This window comes from Cryptotermes secundus, unplaced genomic scaffold (genome assembly GCF_002891405.2).
Source record: "Cryptotermes secundus unplaced genomic scaffold, Csec_1.0 scaffold1278, whole genome shotgun sequence".
In the NCBI taxonomy this organism is placed as follows: domain Eukaryota; kingdom Metazoa; phylum Arthropoda; class Insecta; order Blattodea; family Kalotermitidae; genus Cryptotermes; species Cryptotermes secundus.
Window position 1 is genome coordinate 199,351 of NW_019727419.1, and position 21,538 is coordinate 220,888.

At 41.1% G+C, this 21,538-nt stretch overlaps 2 protein-coding genes across 2 annotated transcripts in view; both read left to right on the forward strand.

The window, feature by feature from the left end:
- Positions 1-21,538, forward strand: part of LOC111864794 (lysozyme C-like) — a 48,243-nt gene that overhangs the window by 19,451 nt on the left and 7,254 nt on the right. The gene's annotated exons all lie outside the window — the stretch shown is intronic.
- LOC111864792 (lysozyme C-like) lies at positions 214-14,312 on the forward strand. The gene is made up of 5 exons (XM_023852304.2): positions 214-230; positions 10,562-10,720; positions 11,695-11,786; positions 12,111-12,174; positions 13,628-14,312. Exons 2-5 carry the CDS (start codon positions 10,588-10,590, stop codon positions 13,750-13,752), a joined length of 414 nt encoding a protein of 137 aa, XP_023708072.1. The 5' UTR covers positions 214-230; positions 10,562-10,587; the 3' UTR covers positions 13,753-14,312.

A 21,538-nucleotide genomic window follows, 5' to 3' on the forward strand; every position in this document is an offset into this window, starting at 1 on the left:
ACTACTTACTCACTTAAGTGTTTTCTTACCAAATATATTTATCCTAAAAAATTAGAACAAATGATGTTTACGTACTTGAACAAAAGAGGTGCATGCAATATTGTTCATGCATAAGAAAAAATGGGATATTGTTTTTGATAAAAACGTAACAAAAATCTGAACCGCGCTATAAATACCTGAAGGCAAAAGGGACCAACATATTTCTCTTCGAAACACTGCCAGGTTCACAGGTAAGTTGACACATATATTTATTTGCTCTAATGTGTTCGTTTTGAAATGTTGCATTACCATAATCAATGTGAGTATTTGTATGAATACGAGGGTTGAGCCATAAAAACCAGCCTTTCCACCGAAACCTTCAATGATCTACTGTGCTTCCTCCTTGGATTAACACTTTATTAATCCTACACTTCGAATGATATGTAGGACTTCATTTATCGGGCGTTATAAAAGTCACTTGGTTCCATGAAGTACTGACCCAGGTCGCGATATCTTAGGTAAGCTACAGCCTCACAATTACATAAGAAGTGTGTCGCTGATTCATCTTCTTGTAGGCACCTTTCACAAGTTGGGCCGCCTGTCAGTCCCAGTTTGGAAAGGTGCCCTTTTAGGTGGCAGTGTCCAGTAAGTAATCCTTCCACCCATCTGAACTGATCTGTTTAATTTTAACAGGTCCCTTGTTCTTCTATATGTACAAGGTGTTCCCCAAAATTCATGAAATATATATATTTTAAATTTATTGATGATATCGGTACAAAGTGTTAATATTCTTCAAAGTACTGTCCATGAGAATCTACATTTTTTTCCCACCGACTCTCCCATGCCCGGTACGCCCCCTCAAAGGCCTCGACGGGAACCTCATTTAAAGCTGTTGTCACGGCCGCTTGGATAGCCTGAATGCTTTCAAAACGATGCCCTTTTAGTGCAGTCTTGATCCTCGGGAACAAACAGAAGTGGGCCGGAGCTAGGTCGGGGCTGTAGGGTGGCTGCAGCAGCGTTGCCACGTGGTGCTTCGCCAGGAACTCACGGACGAGCAGAGACGTGTGGCTGGGCGCATTGTCATGATGCAGCCGCCAGTTAGCGGCGATGTCTTTTTGCAGGCGGATGACCCTTTTCCTTAATCTTTCTAGAACGTCCACGTAGTAGGGAGCGTTGACGGTCTGTCCTTGGCGTAAAAACTCTTTGTGGACCACACCCTTGGCGTCAAAAAAGACGATGAGCATTGTTTCCACTTTGGATTTGCTCATCTTTTCCTTCTTTGGTTTCGGGGTAGCCGAGGTGTGCCATATGATAGAGCAGACTCCCCGTAGGCTTACTTGAGCAGTTCGTGAGTTTCGGCAGCTTTTTTTTTAGCTTTGTGCAGAACTTGACCGCCCAACGTTGTTCGAAAATATCCGCCATCGCGCGCCGTCACGTGGACACAAAACACAGGTGCACTAAATCAGCGATACTGACGCCTCCAATGCTCGAGCAGACTGACCTTGGGCGCGCTGTGAAGCTAAAGGCCTCCACCCATAACCCAACCGGTTCCATCCGGCTCCGACCAGTAAGAGAGCGGGAAAGAAATATATTTCATGACTTTTGGGACACACCTAGTATAATACAAACTTCTTCATAACTGCAACACTTTATTGTGGTTCTTGCCCCCCTTCTTTCACACTACATGTTTCGGCCGTAATCGGCCATCATCAGGTGAATTTCACTTCACGTAGCTGTCACACTGCATTCAATATTAATATTTAAATTCCAGATTTTCAATTGTTAATTTTCTGTCGTCAATCGGCACCCGATATTCCAAAATTCCACTTGTCCATTTTTCAATTGTGTTTTAAGAATATTCAGACGTCGATTGGTTTAAAAGTTTAAATTCTCATTTAGCTTTAATATTTAAAATTTAAATTTAGAATTTAAAAACCAAAGCACAGAGATACTTGCTCTATGCTTATATGTGCCACAGTGGCTACCTCTTGCTTTCAGCACAACTCGCGTGTTATTTTGAACAGGCTCTCTGTGTGCGTGCCACTGCTTTTCTTTAATACGTTTGCATTACGAGCAATACTAGGTCCTGCGGCCACTACTTTACCATTTTAACAGTACAACATGATAGATGATGATGATGATGATGACTGTGGAGTAAATGGTGGAATAAAGATTGGCAATATAAACCCAAGTACTCGGAGACAAACTGCCCCAGTACCACTTTGTCCACCATAAATCTCACATGAGAAGAACGGGGCTCGAACCCGGGTCGCAGCAGTGGGAACTCAGCGACTAACCTCTTGAGATAAGGCGCGGCCTCCACGCGTTCTAAGCCATGAACTATCTTCGCTCGTTCGAACACTGGGATCGTTAGTTCGAATCCAACTCGAGATATGGATGACTATGGGCGTTTATTCTCTTTGCGTTGTTCTGTGTGTAGTTAGCGACCTTGATACTAGTTTAAACTGAAAAAAACGGCAAAAGTTCACAAGGGCTATAGATGGATGGATGGATGGATGGATGGATGGATGGATGGAAGGACGGATGGAAGGACGGACGGAAGGACGGATGGACGGACGGACGGATGGATGGATTTTTAATTATAGTTTATTTAACAAAAATTAATTAATAATAACTTTGATTTTTGCAACACAACATATAAACGAAAGAAGATAAAATAAGATGAAATAACATATTGTCACGTGTTGGGTGTATAATCCGACAAACAACTTCACGCCTTAGTGGATATAGCAAATTTTGTTCCACATTCGCTCTTACAATCACACAAATTACAATCTCACAATTACTGCTATCTGCAGTATCACAAATGCTAGACTGCAAATGCCATAATACAACTGTCTGGTTGCTGGCTAACTCGTTACTCTCTGCTGGCTACATTGAGATCTTTTGATCACTGTGACTGTGAAGCAATCGAAGATCGTGTGATCCGTTTTTCGTGTTGTGCATGGGCACCAGGGGCAGTCTGGTGTCTCTCTCTTACCCAATTAGTGCAGCTGTTGCGCTCCGGCTATCTTATTATGTGGTATACTCCATGAGAAGTCGCCGTCTTTGCTCATGATGGGGTGGTGGTATATTGCTTTCCACTGGTGTTCCCCAGGTGCCATTGGTTGTATGCCCTGCGTTTGAGTATGGGGAGGGGAGTCAGTTGGCCGTTGGGTTGTTTTATTACGTAAGAGATGGGGGTTGGTGTTAAGGAAGTGATCGTCAGCGAAAGGTTTAGGTAACTGAGGCGGGAAAAGGCTTCTGCTTTCCGTAGGTTGGTTGCCAGTCTACGGGTTGTCGGTTGGGTACAGTGTGTTGTGTCTATGTATTTTAGTTCCTTCCAGTGGCCATTCTCCGTGATGAGGTCTCCTACGTAGGTTATACGTATTTAGAACATTCCAAGCTTCGTCAAACACAACTTTGTGCCCGGAAATATGTGGGGTCATGAGGGTGGAGTCGCGCAAGGGAATGTGCCTTTGGTCTTCAAGGGACTGTAGGTTGGGGATAACAATCTGTCAAATCCGTGGCAGGCTTCGAGTGCGCTGGCGTAGAAATGTGTCAGACTGAGAAAGCGCGCTGGGTTCAGGTTCAGTTTGAGCACGGCTTCTGCGTGTAGGCCTGGGGCATACATCCTGATGTTGTTTGCTTGGAAGTACCGTGCCAGGCTTCGAGTGCGCTGGCGAGGACGGGTGTCAGTCTGGGAAAGCGCGCTGGGTCCACGTTCAGTTTGAGCACGGCTTCTGCGTGTAGGCCTCGGGCATACTTCCTGATGTTGTGTGCTTGGAAGTACCGTGCGAGGCTTCGAGTGCGCTGGCGTAGAAGGGTGTCAGTCTGAGAAAGCGCGCTGGGTTCATGTTCAGTTTGAGAACGGCTTCTGCGTTTAGGCCTGGTTCATACATCCTGATATTCGCTTGGAAGTACCGTTCCAGGCTTCGAGTGCGCTGGCGTAGAAGGGTGTCATCCTGGGAAAGCGCGCTGGGTTCAGATTCAGTTTGAGCACGGCTTCAGCGTGTACACCTGGGGCATACATCCTGATATTGTTTGCTTGGAAGTACCACGCATTCTCTCTGTTTTTCTGGTTAGAAACTTTCGCAAAAAGTTGAAGCGAATGGTTTTAATGCGGGTTGGGAGGAGGTGCACGTCTATTCGTCCCTCTTCCGGTCTTCCATATACGAAGTAAGGATGTCTCCAGTGTTTCCCTGCCATGTGAATTTGACTACCAGTTTGTCTATTGTGTCCAGGAATGTAGTGGTGGGTTGGAGTATGGTCAGTACGTGTGTAATTTTTGGCTCAAACTAGTTGGTCGAGTATTTGTTTTCTATTAAGATATGATGTGTCTTGCGGTACTTGTTCCCAATTTTGTAGTATTGCTCGTATCTTGATTTCAAGTTGTGGCCAATTTTGTTGTTGCCAGGCGTCTGTGTTGCCTGGGTATATTTTGTGACGATAACATAAAGGCTCACGTCATCTTCTGATGATGAGACATCTATAGTGTCGATTGGTAGTCAAGTTTAGTGGGCAATGAATTGGAAAGGATATGGAAGGAATTGGTGACGTCCTTTTTGAGGTAACAGTCCAGTAATTGCCTGGAGGGACGGAAATAAACCACAAATACCCCAATGGATTATTCGAATTTCCTGCCTGACTACTGAACCTCTTACTTTCCATTACAAGCCAGAGGCGTTAAGCTTGAAACAAACCGTTCGTTATCCAAACGAAACCTCAAAATTATACAGCTTGGATAGTCGGTAACACGGCCGGGATTCGAACGGGTCATTTCCAAAATACAACTAAAGACACGTTACAGTTTGTGTCAGCGAGCCTTTTTCAACAGACAGTTAAAAAAGATAGTCACATTTGAAGTAAAATTTTCGATGTTTTATTTAACATTCACAGGCTTATAGGTCTATCACAGGCAGACTTCCTGAAACCTGAATTTATCATTTCCACTCCTGTGTCTATGTATGGCGTCATCAGCCAATCACCGCCGCAAGATACCCGGAAGTAACAAGTCATTTCTGTTTGTCTTCCTCTAAGCCTCAAACTGCTCTGACGCATGTTCATACTTTTTCTGTCCCTATTATCAACAGTAAACAGGCAACAAAAGCTTCATCGTGTTTACCCGAAGTACATAAACAACACTACTTTATTGAATGACAAAATACTGCTGCATAATTTATATAGTGCTGTACAAGATTGTTGACGTTAATGGCAGTGAATGCTTACTTAGCGCCTGCCCAACCCTCACCCCCCCGAAACTACCTAATAATCCATAGCTCTACTGTCCTTTTGTCGGACCCTGGCCTCTCCTCAAGTTTCGTAATCTTCTCTACGCAAATGATAGGACTCCTTGGACGGGGTGATCAGCACGCCGCAAGGCCGCTAACCACAATCAGGATAACACAAACAAAGAATAAAGGAAGATAGACATCCATGACTGAAATGTGTTTCGAACCCACGATCCCAGTGCTCGAGCCCACGAAGACTGTTCATGTCTTAGACCGCGAAGCTACTGTGATCAGCACCGCTACGATTTCAATCACTCTAAATTATCCAATAAAATGAAGAACCTATATGTGATTATACGCAAGTGCATTATGAGCCGGGATATCGTAGTCGGTAGAGCGAATGGCTACGGGCTGGACGACCGAGGGGTCGAAGTTCGAGCCCCGGAAGGATCAAGAATTGTCTCTTCTCCACGTCGTCCATATTGGCTTTGGGGTTCACCCAGCTTTTCATCCAATGTATACCAGGACAATTTCCCAGGGGGTAAAGTGGCATGGGCGTGAAACTGAACACTCAACTCCAGTAAATGTTGAAGTCAAGAAAATATGGGTCTATAAATTCACTCCCCCATACGCCTTCATAGCGTAATACTTAATTAGTTGAGCGGCAACAACTTTATATAGGGCTATATTTTGGCATGTCGACCCCTTGCTAGACAACGACGGCCAAACAAGCAAATATACAACAGCCACTACTAAGAAATGGCCCAGCAATCAAGCATCTTTCTGCGGCAACGAGAGACAAAAGCGGTAATAGATAATTTCGTTTCGTACGCGGTCCGTGCTAAGATGATATAACTGGGACCTGTTAGAAAATTGCTGAGGTTCAGTCGTTGTGGGTTGTTGCTGTTAGAAGCTGGTAGATAAAGAGGAGCATAGTTCGGGAACCTAGAGGAAGAGGAATGTCCGACGTTGAAAGCGGCTACAAAGCAACGTCTAGAGAAGATATGACTATGGATACTAGTGTGTGTGTAGCAGCGAACTGTGTAGTCACGCGCTGTATCACAGAGTCCAATAAATCCAGTCATCAATCCAAAACCCGTCAGTAGTCACACTCCATCACTTGAAGATATGAAGTACAGGGCCGAGATAGCTCAGTCGTTACAGTAACTAGCATATGAGCTGGACGACTGAGGAATGAATGACTGCGACCATAGTGGTCTATCGTGCTTCCTCTTTCCATTATCCCCTCAGCAATCCTGCGCTTCGAATGAAGCGTAGGATTTTGTACGTGGGGGCGTTGAAATAGTCACTTGGTTCCATAAAGTATTGACCCAAGTGACGTAATCTTAAATAAGCTAAGGCCTCACATTTACACAGGATATCTGTGGCTGTTTCATATTCTTCTTGACACCTCTCACAAGTGGGACTATCACTTAGTCCCAGTTTGAAGAGGTGTTCTTTAAGGTGACAGCGTCCTGTAAGTAGTCCCACTACCCATCGTAGCTGGTTCCTGTTCAACTTCAACAGTTCCTTCGCTCTTTAGCTGGGGGTCCTCGCATGAGTCCCTTTGCTTGCCTGAGTCCAGTTAAGGATCCCCAGAATTTCTTGTGTTTCATGTTTGTCCAGTTACTGATTGCCTTTCTGGCAACTCCTATAGAGATTCCACAGGCTGTTTCAGGTCCTATGAACGGATGTTCAACTCCAATCTTAGCCAATTGGTCTGCTGTTTCTTTTCCAGCAATACCCTCATGCCCCCGGCACCCACAGTTATACCCTGTTATGTTTGGCCAGTTCCATGAGAGTTCGTTGGTAATCCCAGACCAATTCTGAGTTGATCTCGTGTATGTCAGTTTTCCGCATCGTGCCATACCAGTACACACCAGCTCCAGTAACCTTATTTATCTTGGAACCATGAGTATACCAGATGAGTCACTCTTTTCTATCGGGCCCAAACTCGTCTTCCCATTACCTCCTGTCAGGAAATCTGACTCTGAAGTGTTTTTTCAGATACATATCTCAGTATCATTTTGTCAGACCCCATTTGTAATATGGGTTCTTATCATTTCCTGAGTTATATATGCATGGCCACACCAACAGATCTAGTTTTCCATTGATCGCTGCACTGGAGACGGTAGATTCCTGCCCTGGCCTATGCCTCCAACTGTAGGTGCAGTGGGGGGAATCCAAGAAGTATCTTCAGTGCAGCTGTTGGAGATGTTCGAATTGCTCCTGTGATACCCAAGGAAGCCGACCTTTGCGATTTGCTAAGTTCTGCTTTGTTTTCCTTGAGTTTAAATCTAGGCCACTATACTGTGGCGCCGTATGTAATTATGTGTTTTACAACCGCAGTGTACAAAGAATGCACAACTTGCGGCTGCAGTCCACAAGTTTTACAAAACATGCTTCTGCATGTCCAAAAAGTCTTACAGGCTTTGTTAATAACTTTTCCAGCCGCTTTTTCCATGTCAGTCCCTTGTCTAACACTAGACCAAGGTACTTGATTTCGCTGGAGAGCTGGATCATCTTATTGAAGAGGGTCGGTTCCTTAAGGCCCTTTATATTTCTCTTCCTAGTAAACGGTATAATTACCGTCTTATTGGGATTGATGGAAAGACTTGTTCTTTCACACCATCGTTGGACCATGTACAGAGCTGTTTGAAGACGATCTGATACTGTCGGAAGGAATTTTCCGTTAATGAGGATTGCAATTTCATCAGCATATCCTACCGTATAATATCCATCATCACTAAGTCCCCACAGGAATTCGTCGACGACCAAGCCCCACAGCAGGGGCGACAGCACGCCCCCTCCTGCGGACACCCTCTAGACGAGAACGCCCCCAGAGTCTCTCCTGATAGTGTGTCAGCTATGTTCTGCTTTCCAGCATAGCACTTATCCACCTGCATATTGCAGGCTCTGTGCTATGCTCTCCAGCTGCCTGTTTGATTATATCAAATGAGGTTCTATCGAAAGCTCCCTCTATGTCAAGGAATGTTCCTAAGGCAATATCCTTGTGTTCAATCGCACTTTCTATGCGTGTTACCACATTGTGTAGTGCGCTTTCAGTAGATTTACCTGTTGGGTAGGCATGCTGGTTTCCGTGTAGAGGATATGTCCTCAACGCCCCGTCCCCGATATGCCTATCCACTATTTCTCCATCGGTTTCAACAGGAAAGACGACAGGTTCTTAGGACGATAAGCGTTAGCCTCGGTGTAATCAAGTCTCCCGGGCTTTGAGATAAAGGTCACCGTAACTGGCCTCCAGGCCATGGGGATGAAAGCCATAGGGGATAGCGTGCTTAAACGATGCTATCTGAGTAAGGACGTTAATAGTTTGAAACTTAGGAGCAGGAAACAAGGAACAGATATTGGAAAATATTCCTTTGTAAATAGGACCATAAAGATTGGAAAAGTTACCCGCAGGCATACTACCGTATTTCCCCTGCAAATTACAAACTTTTAGAAAGAGGGTTAGGAAAGCTGTTACAAGAAAAGGGGCCTTTGGCACACCTTGAATGGAAACAAGTGAAGTAATGACAAGTGTCCTTGTTCGAGTGCAGTTAAATTAACACAAGTACGTGACTTTCGATTATTTTATATGTTTGGATTTTCACTATGTGTACCTTGCTTATTGCAATGTACTTTGTTTTGTATTGTTCCCTTCATGTTATAGTGTTTCATTGCCTGTATCAGTGTAAGATCTACCCAATTGCAGTAAATTAATAATAGTAAAACCAGAAAGTGAGGCATTAATTTACAACTGACATGTTTATTTCCAAACAATATTAGATTACATAACTTTATATTTAAAATAATGGAAAGTTCAAATGTACTATAAATAGTTGAAGCTATATCGAACCAAATCACTTCTGTTTTCAAATATCGCTGTGTTCGCAGGTAAGTTAACCCACATTAACTCATTCTAAAATGCTAAGTTTTAAATATACATAACCATACTCAATCATCTTCATCATCAGTATCATCATCAGTAATCTGTCAGACGACAGGTCCACAGTCTCTTTCAAAACAGTTCCTCCATTTGATGCGATCTAGAGCTTTCTCCTTCAAATGACAGTATCCTCTTCTGTCCCCAAGGTCATCCAGCATCTTCTTACGCCTTCTTCCTCGTCTTCTTGTTACTTCTATCCGCCACTCTATCTTTCCTTCGATAACTTCTTTTCGAAGGCAGTTTCTGCGTAAAACATGAAAAATCAAATTGGCCCTCCGTTTTCTTATTTCGTGTAGGATATTCCTCTGCTCACTGACTCTAATTAGCACTTCTTCATTTCTCACATAATCGGTCCAACTGATCTTCTCCATCCTTCTCCAACACCACATTTCGAAACTTTCCAGATATTTCTGATCTACTGCCCTAAGTGTCCATGTTTCAGCCCCATACGGAGCTATGCTCCAAATGTAGCATTTCACTAGTTTCTTCCTCAAATTTAAGTCCAATATTTACTCAATATTTAAGTTAAATTATCGGACATTTGAAAACGACATTTAAGAATCAAAATATATTGAGATCTTCTGTTTCGAAGACTCACTAATTTCTATATCGCTTTGTGCGGCGAAAAAAACTTCAACAGTTTTTGGATAGTTAAGACTTTACATTTTTTCTAAAAGTATTAGAACTTCGAATTTAACATTCAACATATTGAAGTTTATACAAATATTGTGTTTCTGGACATTAACCATCTTCCTGTTTTATTTAAAACATGCAATGTTTCGGATTCTGTCTCCGTCTTCGGGCGGAATTTACTCAGGCCCATCGACAGAGCTAGTCTCTAAATGCGGAGAAACTGGTCTCCGTATCGTTGCATGTTTTAAATAAAAACAGGACGACGGATAATGCCCAGAAACATAATGATTTTATTAATATATCATCGTCACAAATTGCCCGAACTTATAATGTAATTTCCTTACTGTATATTCTCATTATATTCATAAAAAAGGCGATAACTGTGTAAGTCTTTTCCTTGTACTCTTAACTGGAATGTTTCCATGCGAGACGAACAACAAACGCCATGGAGCAGAATGCTTCTTCAGAAGACATTAGTAACTCAGTAAGTCATAAAATTCCCCATGAATAGTAGAACCGAAATTGCATTGTCATATTCACAACAGTCGTCACTGATCCCATAACTCAATTTGAAGAATCCGGTCAACATCGCTAAACTTAGTTCTGTAAACCCCCTTTTAATATTGTCTTCTCGGCTAGGTTGTTAGTATTTGAATAAAATAAGAAATGTGAAAATTTCAAAACAAGGTTTCCTTGCTCAAAATATTTCTGCTGAAAATTACATTTTTTTTTCTGTTACTCCTTTAATTCATTGACATGTTCCGTCCAGTTATTCTGTTACAGATCAAGACCACAATGAGAGCAGTCAGTGTTTGCCTGATCCTACTTCTTGTGACGTCTCATATGTCCGTCGCCAAGAAATTCACCAAGTGCCAGTTCCTGAAAGAACTAAAGAAAGGAAACGCTGCAAAAAAAGATTTAGCAACCTGTGAGTTAAATAGCTTAAATTTATGTATGAGCCAGGTGGAACTCACCGGCGTATTTTATGCAATATATGCTACATTATACACGTACACTATAGTAGATTAACTTGCGTATTCCTATTATCATTAGTAGTTTTTGTTAGGTTGCAGAGTTTGAACGTTCTGTGTGAATGTATACAGTTCATCTGCACATTTCAATTTTTTTCTTTTTATTCGGTGTCTTGCTGGGATGATTTGGCCCTGAGTTCTTGGTCACAATGCTGTTCTTACATTGTGGGGGGTGGGGTGTGGTTATGTTAATTTGAATTTTACGAGTATTTTTACCGGCGTAATCCTGTTTTCTGTACACAACCCACTGTCACTAGACCTATATAAAAACAAAAACAAAAACTCCTTGGCTACGTAGTCCGCAAGCGAACTATACCGACCGAGTCACCGACCCTTGTCGGCGAAGTTAGTGTAAACTTTTGCGGATAGAGGGTGTCACGTGGTCAGCGCAACGGTTCTCCATGGCTTTTAATCTTGGTTTCCTAGACCGGAGATGCTATTTCCTTAACACACCTACTAAATTATCATCACGAGGCTGAGTGGACCCCATCCCAGAACCACTACTTCTCAGAAAATCTGGTAGCACCGGGAATCTAACTTGGAACCTCAGGATCTGTAGCCAGAAACTCTGAGCACTACACCATAGAGGCGGTCAAACTTTGCTATAAACCGTGAAAATTTAATAACATTTAAAATAACTGTCAAAAAGCAAAATTTATAAACCCAACAGGGTAGGTGTCTCCCCAATGATTGACGTTCGTTTTTTCTAAGGGAAGAACCGAGTAGGTGTCTTTCCCTTCCCCTCACCTCATGTCGGAAACATATCAAATTCCCGAAACGATTCGTCTTCTCGTTTCTAGAACACTGGACGTTAGACAGAACCCAAAACCCCAGTAAGTCTGACATTTATCTTTCCCTTTCGCTTTCACAGGGGTGTGTATAGCTCAGCATGAGAGCGGTTTGAATACAAGAGCTAGGGGCGGGCCCAACAAGGACGGAAGTTATGACAATGGAATATTCCAGGTAAACAATTGTGTTACTCTACGAAAAGAAAGCTGAATATACTTACGTACTTTGATTAGAGAAAAAGTCTAAGGAGAAAATTATTTCTTCATGAGCTAATAATCATCCCGACAGACAATGAAATTCCTGGCTTCTATATAACCCTAATATTCATTATTGTGTTCAGAAGAGTCCGCCACTGACGTCTATCCTAAGCAACAAGAATCAAATCCGCCTTCTCACACGCTCTCTCTCTCTCTCTCTAACCTTTTTTCTAATTCCTATGTCTCATATTATGTTAGATGTTTTCTTTTGTTCGTAATAAACGTGGTTCCTTACTTTCAGATCAACGACAGATACTGGTGCAAAGAAAAAGGCGTAGGCGGAAGTTGCAACATTAATTGTGCAAGTGAGTGCAGATGTACTAATCTAAAAAGCTCCGCTGTACCCTGTCGGAGCTAGTATATCAGTTCTTTCTTAATATAATGTAAGATTTGTTCAGATATTCCTCGCGCCTTCAGTCAACTCTGGAGGCTCACGGAAATAGATACATAGTTTCACTTGTGCTTAATTAAGCACCCACCATGAATGTGTATGGAAAAATGGAGGACACATTTGATACTGCAAAATTTCTTAGAAATTTGCTAGTGTTTGGAGAGAATATACTGCATCTCACTTCTTACTAGTTTGACTTCTGCTCAGCAGCACTGGATGGAGGCAGAAATTTCATCTGAAAGTTCGGTAAATTTCAACGACACTACATGGAGTCACATCCTACAATATTGCATTCTTCTATAGAAAAAAATTAGTACAATGTACCGAATTGTTCTTTCTCGTACGCTTTACTTATCTAAGTGAAATACCAGACGAGGCAAACGATTCTTTAGGAAACACTTTCCAGAATTTAAAAGAACTATTGCTTGAGAAGCGCGGTAGGCCTAAAGGAAATTGTATCTCACGCTTTGTGATTGACACGCTCATTTCGAAAAACTACTCAAAGCCAAAATGGCAAGTGACACAAGTGGTTCCAAGAGTGTGCTCCAGACATTTAAATATGTGACATTCATTTCATCAGTAATGTGTAATACTGCACCATCCATGCAGTATGTGACACTGCGTGGAAAAATATATTCCTGTAAAATTTAATATAAAGGACAAAGAATACAAAGGACAAAGAATACTCCGTGGCAGGTTTTCCGCAAGCGAACTATATCGACCGTCCGAGCGACCGCTGCTTGCCGGCGAAGTTAGTGCCAAATATAGCGGCTAGAGAGTGTCGCAATTTCCTTGAAATAATTTCTCAATTATCCTCACGAGGCTGAGTGAACGCCGTTCCAGACCCATTATTTCACAGAAAATCAGGTAGCGCCGGGAATCGAACACGAAACCTCGGGATCTATAGCTAGGAACTCAGACCACTGGACAACAGATTAAAATATCTGTCAAAAGCAAAATTTATAAACGGCTACTAAAAAATAATCTTTCTACTACAGAACTTTATTTGAGGAACCCCGTACAAAACAACATGAATAAATGCCCCCGTGTAATGCGGCAGTCAATACTGCGATGTTCTAAGTTTGTGACAATGGTCCAGTCTAGAATAATGAAATCGAGTAACATAAAAAGGAGGTAAAATTATTTCCGGAAACATCGTGAATATTATCTAGAGGTGTACCTCATAAAAGAGCAGCGCCCAGCAAAACTCTGGTATGAATCTCCGGCGTACATTTTCTTGCTTAAAATAAATGCGGCAAATATACTTTATTAAAACTAAATGCCAAAAGCAATCCAATACCTTCAATAGTTAATTTAGGTATCACATGTATTCGAAAGAGAACTGACATCCATAATTTTACTTCCAGAACTCAGAGACGACAACGTGGCCGATGACATCAAATGCGCATTGAAGATCAAGAAGTCTCAAGGATTTAAGGCTTGGGTCACTTACCCGAAATATTGCAAGAAGGCTACCTTACCCAGTTGTTGAAGTCGCCCCCAAAATCCACTGGCTTATTCAGAAAATAAGGAAAATAATTCAGGCCAAATAACAATGGAAAATGACCTCAATGCATTGACTTCTATACACACAGCACCTCAGAGTTTATTCTGAAATAATTGTGGAAAAGAATGTGTTTCATGATCACCAAATGTCCCTTGTGTGACATATCATTAATTTTTATACAAGTTCATACACAGGGATATTATTAATGTTTAAATCTTCTGACAACCTCTCATTTGCCTCATTGTTTAATCAAATAACAGATCTCTATATAACTACAATAAAATTGTTCACATATAATTTCCATAGAGGAAATAAGTGACATTTTATTATCAAAATAAAAGAGAGAAACACGTAGCATATATATCACTAAATGTAAGAATGTAATATTTTGTGTTTCTTTGCAGTTCCTTCCAAATTTGGTCCCCATTGGGAATTTAAGTGTGCTGTTTTAGAAAATTTTAGTCAATAACATTAAATATATTGTTAACAATAAACTGTAACATACGAATTAATATAAACCAAATAAAGTCTATGTTTCTTCGCAATTACTGTGTAAGATATATTATTTATATGAGATGCGGTAACACCAATACAAGCAACAGTATTCGTGCAACGTACATTCTCATATGATTAAAAAAGAAAATATAAACACTTCTGTAATCGTAAAATTAAATAGCGGAAGTGCCTCAGTTTCTTAAGAAGGATTCAGTTAGTTCAGAAATAGATTACGCAAACTTCCCATCTAACTTGAGGGATGTTTTGCTACATACATACAATATCACTCTTCCGAGTTCGTGTCCCTATGACGTCACTTATCAGCAAGATAACCCCCCAACAGAGCACCATTTGAGGGTCGGGTTGCGTAGGGTCGAATGAGGAAAGTTGCTGCTGGCCTTTGTCCTAATAATAAACCTTGATTTCTTTTCCCGCATGACCCATAACTATATTTTTCTGTCCCACGGTTCAGACTGTGTCTTGAGGCTACTTCTTACTGGTGGGAAAGCAAGCACCTATTTTTGTTTCTTCTTTGAGAGTCTTCACACCTCATTTGGACAAAATTTTCACTTCTCACAGGCACAAACCCACTGCTGACAAGTTAATTTTACGTGTATTATACATATCATGTAGGACATGAGCTTTTCGCCATGTACAAATATTTATATCGGGCTTTCGGATTTTAATTATTTATTTCCGTGAAAAGCTAAACAGTTCCGTCTAGTGTGGCTGGTAATGAGTTTTCTTATTTCAGTTATTTATGCTCTTACATGTTTCGGTGTTCAGAGACCGTCATCAGAGAGGCACCTTTACATCAATACAGTTGGAACCTACTATTACAGTATATGTTCTGAAAGTTAAAAAGTATACATTTAATATTAATAATATGCAATTTGTATGAAATCTAAAGTCTTTAAAACTACAGCGGCTGTTCCAATGCATTAAAATATTTATAGTTAGTTTGTTAAGACTCTACTGGAATTCGTAAACCAAGCAGGTTCGTGTCGTCCTTCTTATTATGTCTCCTGAATGGAACCGAACGTGTGTCGCCCTGTCGTTCTCGAGAAGAGGGTTTTTGATGTCGTCCTGTATGTGTTTGTGGCGCGCTGTGTTGTTTTTACAACACGAAGATCTTTCTCAAATCATATGATGAATATAGAACTAGAAGTTTTGTGACGATTACATAAAGGCTTGCCGGTCAAGGTAGCCGAGCGGTCTAAGGCGTGCATTGTTTTCGCTCGCTCGGAAGCCGGGATCGTGTCTTCGAATCCCACTCAGGGCATGGATATGTGTGCGATTTTCTGTGTTTGTGTACAGGTAGAAACCTTGCGACGAGCTCATCACCGGCCCAAGGGGTCCTATCGTATGTCTAAGATCTAGAAAAACCGAAGTGAACGGAGAAGTTCATGGAGGTAAACCTATGCACATTTGGGCTGTGGTGCCAAAGAAAAAAAAACATAAAGACTTTCTTCATCTGATGATGATGAGAGAACTTCAGAGATGTTTAGACACATCTAGAGCGTCGAATGGTAGTTCAACTTTAGTGAAAAATTAATTTGAAAACTATGGAAGAAAACAATGGTGTCCTTGTTGATGTAGCGCTCCGGTAATTGCACGGAGAACCTGAAATATGCCACAAATATCCCAGTGAGAACATTGGATATTCTACCTGAGAACTGAACCTCTCATCTTTCAATTCACGCGTTAAGATTGAAGAAATCAGCTCATCAACTTAATGTAAACCTCAAAACTGAACTGACTGGATAGTCGGTACCCCGGACCGGATTCGAACGGGGTCATTTCCAAAACACAAAACAACCATCTGTGAGCGAATTTCTAGATTCTATGGGACCCTCAACGTCTCACGATCCTATGGGCCTCCATGGCTTGTTACAGGTAGCCTTACATTACAAATTTTATTATACGTCTTTCCTCCCATCTGCTCTAGCATTTCTAATAGGACATCTTGTACTAGTATCAGTCACGTTAGGCTATACAGACATAGCAAAGAAACAGGAGTGCAGACAGGATCAGTTGAGAAGACAGGGCTGGATGATGAGAGGTTCAAGGTTCTCACTTTGGCAACTATGAGAATCACTGTCATCTGAAAAGTAACATTGGTAACGATCTGTCAGGTTACACGGTATCACATCACAGACGACGGCGATTTCAAGGACAATACAATATTGTGACATGTAGACCCACTGCTAAGCAACGACAGGGAAATAAGCAAGCATTCAACCGCCGGTACTAAGTAACGATCTCCGCCTAAAGACACGAGAGCAACAATTCCACGGCATTAATTGCATTCAAAAATAGATGGAAACGGAAATTTCTACTTGATCATTGCCAAGAAAAAAATCTATATAGATAAACCCAGAAAAAAACCCCTGGTGAAGGCTGGATCGAATACCTCCGCCCTATCTTTGCGGTTCGTAGGAGGCGACGAAAATAAAGTCTCGAATCCGAGACAGTGCAATGTCGTTACGAGTCCCAAGGGCCTCGGTCCCGAGAGTGACTGCGCTGGAGAGAATCAGAAGCAACTAAAACGAGACTCGTCCACTAGTCAGAGAAAGCGCCCCACATCAACAAATCTACAAAAGTCTCACAGTAATAAAAATCTCGTCGTAAACCCCAGGTTGATGATTTATTCCGAGATAGACTGACCGACTGATCGTCGGTCGTAACATAAGACTCAAGACTGAGATGGACCCGTCTTCTAGTCAGAGAAGATGTTACATAAAAACAATGACCGCAAGGGTTCAGTTGCAAGAAAGAAATCTTTGGTCGTGGTTCTCAAGGGGCTGTCGTCAAGGCGAACGGATTAGGAAATGAGTGGCAGTAAACCGCTGTGGTAAAGTAACTCTGTCTCTGACTTAATCAGTCAGTCAGTCAGTTAGTCAGTCAGTCAAGAATTGCTGTAGCTGAGGACGGGAACAATTCGGGAACCCAGAAGAAGGGGAACGTCTGATGTTGGAAGCCGTTACCAGACGACTGGTGAAGACACATCACACTGAGAAGACTTAGGTGTTTGCTCAGCGGCCTCCGTAGTCTAGAGGTAACGTTCCCACCTCATGACTCGTGATACGCGGGTTCAAATACCCGGCGGAGGTGGTCAAATTTTTAAGGGCGGAAAAATTCAGGGAACAAGTCCTCCGGGAGGGACTTTAAGCTGTGTGTCCCGTGTCGTAACTTTACGGCACGTAAAAGAACCTCATATCCCCAAAGGGGATCACTGAACCAAATTCCAGGACCTTTCCCGCCCAACAATAGTCTCTAAGGCCTCTGATAGATGGGGGAAGCATTATAGACACTGCTAAGCAAGTGGCCGAACTCGCTTGCTCGGCGGGACTGATGGTACGCACCATTTATCGGTAGGGTATAGAGACTGGTAGAATATCATAGAGGGAAGCAAAATTAATCAAACTGGTCACAGTGAATGGGGAAACCCACCCTCTCTAAATAACTACCTATCTAACTAGGTGTATGCTCTAGTGAACTGTAAAGTGTGTGAATTAGTGGAACTGTTATAATTACACGTAGTCGCTGATCTATAAGGGTTCAATAAATGCAATTATAAATCCAACCCCCGTCATAGTCATTCTAAAACCTTCACAATACCGTATTTACGCATGTATAGGCCGCACATTTTTAGCCAAAAATTCAAGAGGTAAACTGAGGTGCGGCTTATATTCGAAATATTCTAAATCACACTTCATTTTAAAAAAATTATATTCATAATTAGTAATACAGGGTGTTCTACTCCTGAAATAATATTACAAGAAAATTATTTTCTCTATAATTTCGGTCTGAAAATTGTGCTGCGGCCTATACACGCACGCGGCCTATACATGAGTAAATACGGTATGTTACTGCTATTGCTGCATTTCTCAAACTGTCGTTAAATGCATATAAACGCATCTGAAACGAACATATCATGGCGTATACAGTTTCAGGCGGCAGTACGTAGCTGCAACATTATATATCGCTCCTTACTCAACACAATTTTTTTCATTTTAATATGAGACATGGGCTTTAGCATCATCCTGTCTGTATCTTGGTTTCAGTTCATACCTAATGACTTTAAGTCAATTGACGGGTTTTCATTAAACATATTACAGCTGTCATGCCACAGTGGACTACCAATAATTGTTTTCTTTTTATTTCCTGTCATTAAGAAATGAAACATGGCGCCTATGCGAAATAGTCAGGCAGGGCTGACATTAGTATCGTTAATATATGTTCCTAAAATCTGTTGTGGTAACATATACCTCTAATATAAACAATTTCAATCAAGGCAGTGGTGTTACACAATGTAAAATTATAACATTGCGTGTGTGCGAAATCTTAATTTAACTGATAAGTGAAATCGATACGCACAAATTACAAGCACATCTGTAGGTTTTTTATCAATGGTAATTTTACATTAATAATTACAAACATGGCGACACTGTGAACCATCAGAAAATCGTTAAAACATTCAGACATGATACGTGCCTCATTTAACGTAAGAGAAATCTGTATTTGTGTCTAGGATCTTTAGATCAGAACTGTTGAAAAATCGTATAAAACCTTGTCGTTCTCTCCATTCTCCTGTCATTAAGAAATGAAACATGGCGCCCGTGCGAAATTGTCAGGCAGGACTGACATTAGTATCGTTAATATATACCCCTCAAATCTGTTGTGTTAACAGAGATCACTAAATAAGCAAATTCAATCAAGGCAGTGGTGTTATGCAATGTAAAATTATAACATGGCGACTGCGCGAAATCTTAATTTAACTGATGTATGAAATCGATACGCAGAAATTACAAGCAGATCTGTAGATTTCTTACCAACGGTAATTTTACGTTAATAATTACAAATATGGCGACACTGCAAACCATCAGAAAATCGTTAAAACATTCAGAATATTACGTGCTTCATTCAACGTAAGAGAAATCTGTATTTGTGTCTAGGATCTTTAGATCAGAACTGTTGAAAAATCGTATAAAAACTTGTCGTTCTCTACATAGTAATGGGTCATGAAATGGTTTTGAAGGTTATAATATTATTGACAGTTCTTTGGCAAAAATTGTAGTAGAACTGATAAATGGAAGACCCCACTCCCTCTAGATATGGATACAAAGCACGTAAACAGGTTAAGCTGTCCACTTACATATGAAATGGACATGTCGACATTTCCTTGTTACATGAAAGAACATAGAATTTTCTTATGACCTTCATGAGCACAGAGGAAATATCTAATCCATGGTCTACATTCTCAGTGAGAATCCCCTGTTGCCATTCCAGTTATGTTTGTTTTCATGAATAAATCTATTTAAAGTAAGAACCACATGTACACACGGTAGGGCTGAAAGTAAGTGCCTTTAATGTGAGGGTTCACGAGTTCATAACAGATTGGCAGCAAGTGGCTAGTGCGACAAACTGGGTGATCCAAAGTACCTCGGCCTAAGTTGCAATATAACCTTCTTGACACAAATTGGTTACAGGGGAGGTTCAAATGAATGTAAGAATCTTACAGGCTACAGAATATGTTCTAATCTTCCTCTTCTTTCTAAATGCAAGCATGAATATTTCGCCATCTTTAAAGAGACATTACATATTACTTAAGGAGTTATTTGTTAAATCTCAGGTGCTACATTGGTATTTAACTCCTCCAATGTATGTGGCGTGAGCGGTCTAAGGCATGCACTGTCTTCGCTCGCTCGGAAGCCGGGATCGTGTGTTCGAATGCCACTCAGGGCATGGATGTTTGTGTACGTTTCTCTGTGTTTGTCAACAGGTAGAGGCCTCGCGACGAGCTGATCACCCACACAAGGAGTGCTACTGTATGTGTGAGATCTAGAAAAACCGAAGTGAACGGATGTCATGGAGTTAGGCCTAGGCCCACTGGGGTTGTGGTGCCAAGGAGGGGGGGAAGTATATGTGCCGTTTTGCTCTATACCATTCCCTTTAAATAGCTCCAATGATGAAAACTCGTAAAAATTTAAAATATGGAATTTAGTGTTTGTGTTCTGGGAAAGTTTTTACAGACTCGTTAACTGCTAATGTGTATAAAGGTCACAACATGTATGTCGAAAAGAAGGATTTCAATTTTAAGGACACTACCTACGGCTGACAGGTGTTGTAATTAAATTATAATTATTACACAAAACTCTATCCATCCTGGCGCAGCTGGATATTCATGCAATTTATTTACTCTAAGGTCTTTGGCAACGGTCTCTCTAATGGAACAATCGTGGCCTTGTCTGGTGTGAATGCACCACTTATGCAATTGAATCAATTAGGGTATTTATTTATGCATAGTCAAATTGGTTATCTACTTCCTCACTTACGTGTTTGCTTATCTATATATTTATCCTAACAAATTACAACAAATGATGTTTACATACTTGTAAAAAGAGGTGCATGCAATATATTTCATGCATAATAACAAATAGGATACTGTTTTACAGCTGACATATTTGTCGTCAAGGAAAGCTAAGTAGAGGTTTCGACATAAAATCTGAACCGCGCTATAAATACCTGAAGCCTAAAGAGACCAAGATGTTTCTCTTCGAAACACTGCCAGGTTCACAGGTAAGTTGACTCATATATCTAGTTGCTGTAATGTGTTCGTTTTGAAATGTTGCATTACCATATTCAATATGAGTATGTGTATGAGTATGAGGGGTGAGCCATAAAAACCAGCCATTGCACCGCGACTTTCAATGATCTATTGTGTTTAGGATATTTATGCATTTCGCCTCTCCCCCATTCGTGCTACATGCCCTGTACATCACACACTCCTTGACTTCATCATTCTAATTATACTTGGAGAAGAGTACAAGTTATGAAGCGCTTGATTATGCAGTTTTCTCCAACCTCCTGTCACTTCATCTCTCTTCGGTCCAAATATTCTCCCCAACACCCTGTTCTCAAACTTCCTCAGTGTATATTTCACCCTTAATGTCAGAGACCAAGTTTCACACCCATACAAAACCACAGGAAAAATTATAGTTTTGTATATTATAATTTTTAGGTTTTTAGACAGCAGATGGGAAGATAAAAGGTTCTGAACTGAATGGCAGGAAGCATTACACTAGAACCATTAAGTCAGCATATTTTTCTAAACGTATTAGCACTTTCAATTTCACATTCAGTACAAATTAATTAATGAATTGTTTCAATATATTCACTACCATTCGTAACACAGGCGAGAACTGTGTAAATGCTGCCATGACTCTTCGAACAGAAATTCTTCTATACTAGATAAAATTACCAATTCCATGGA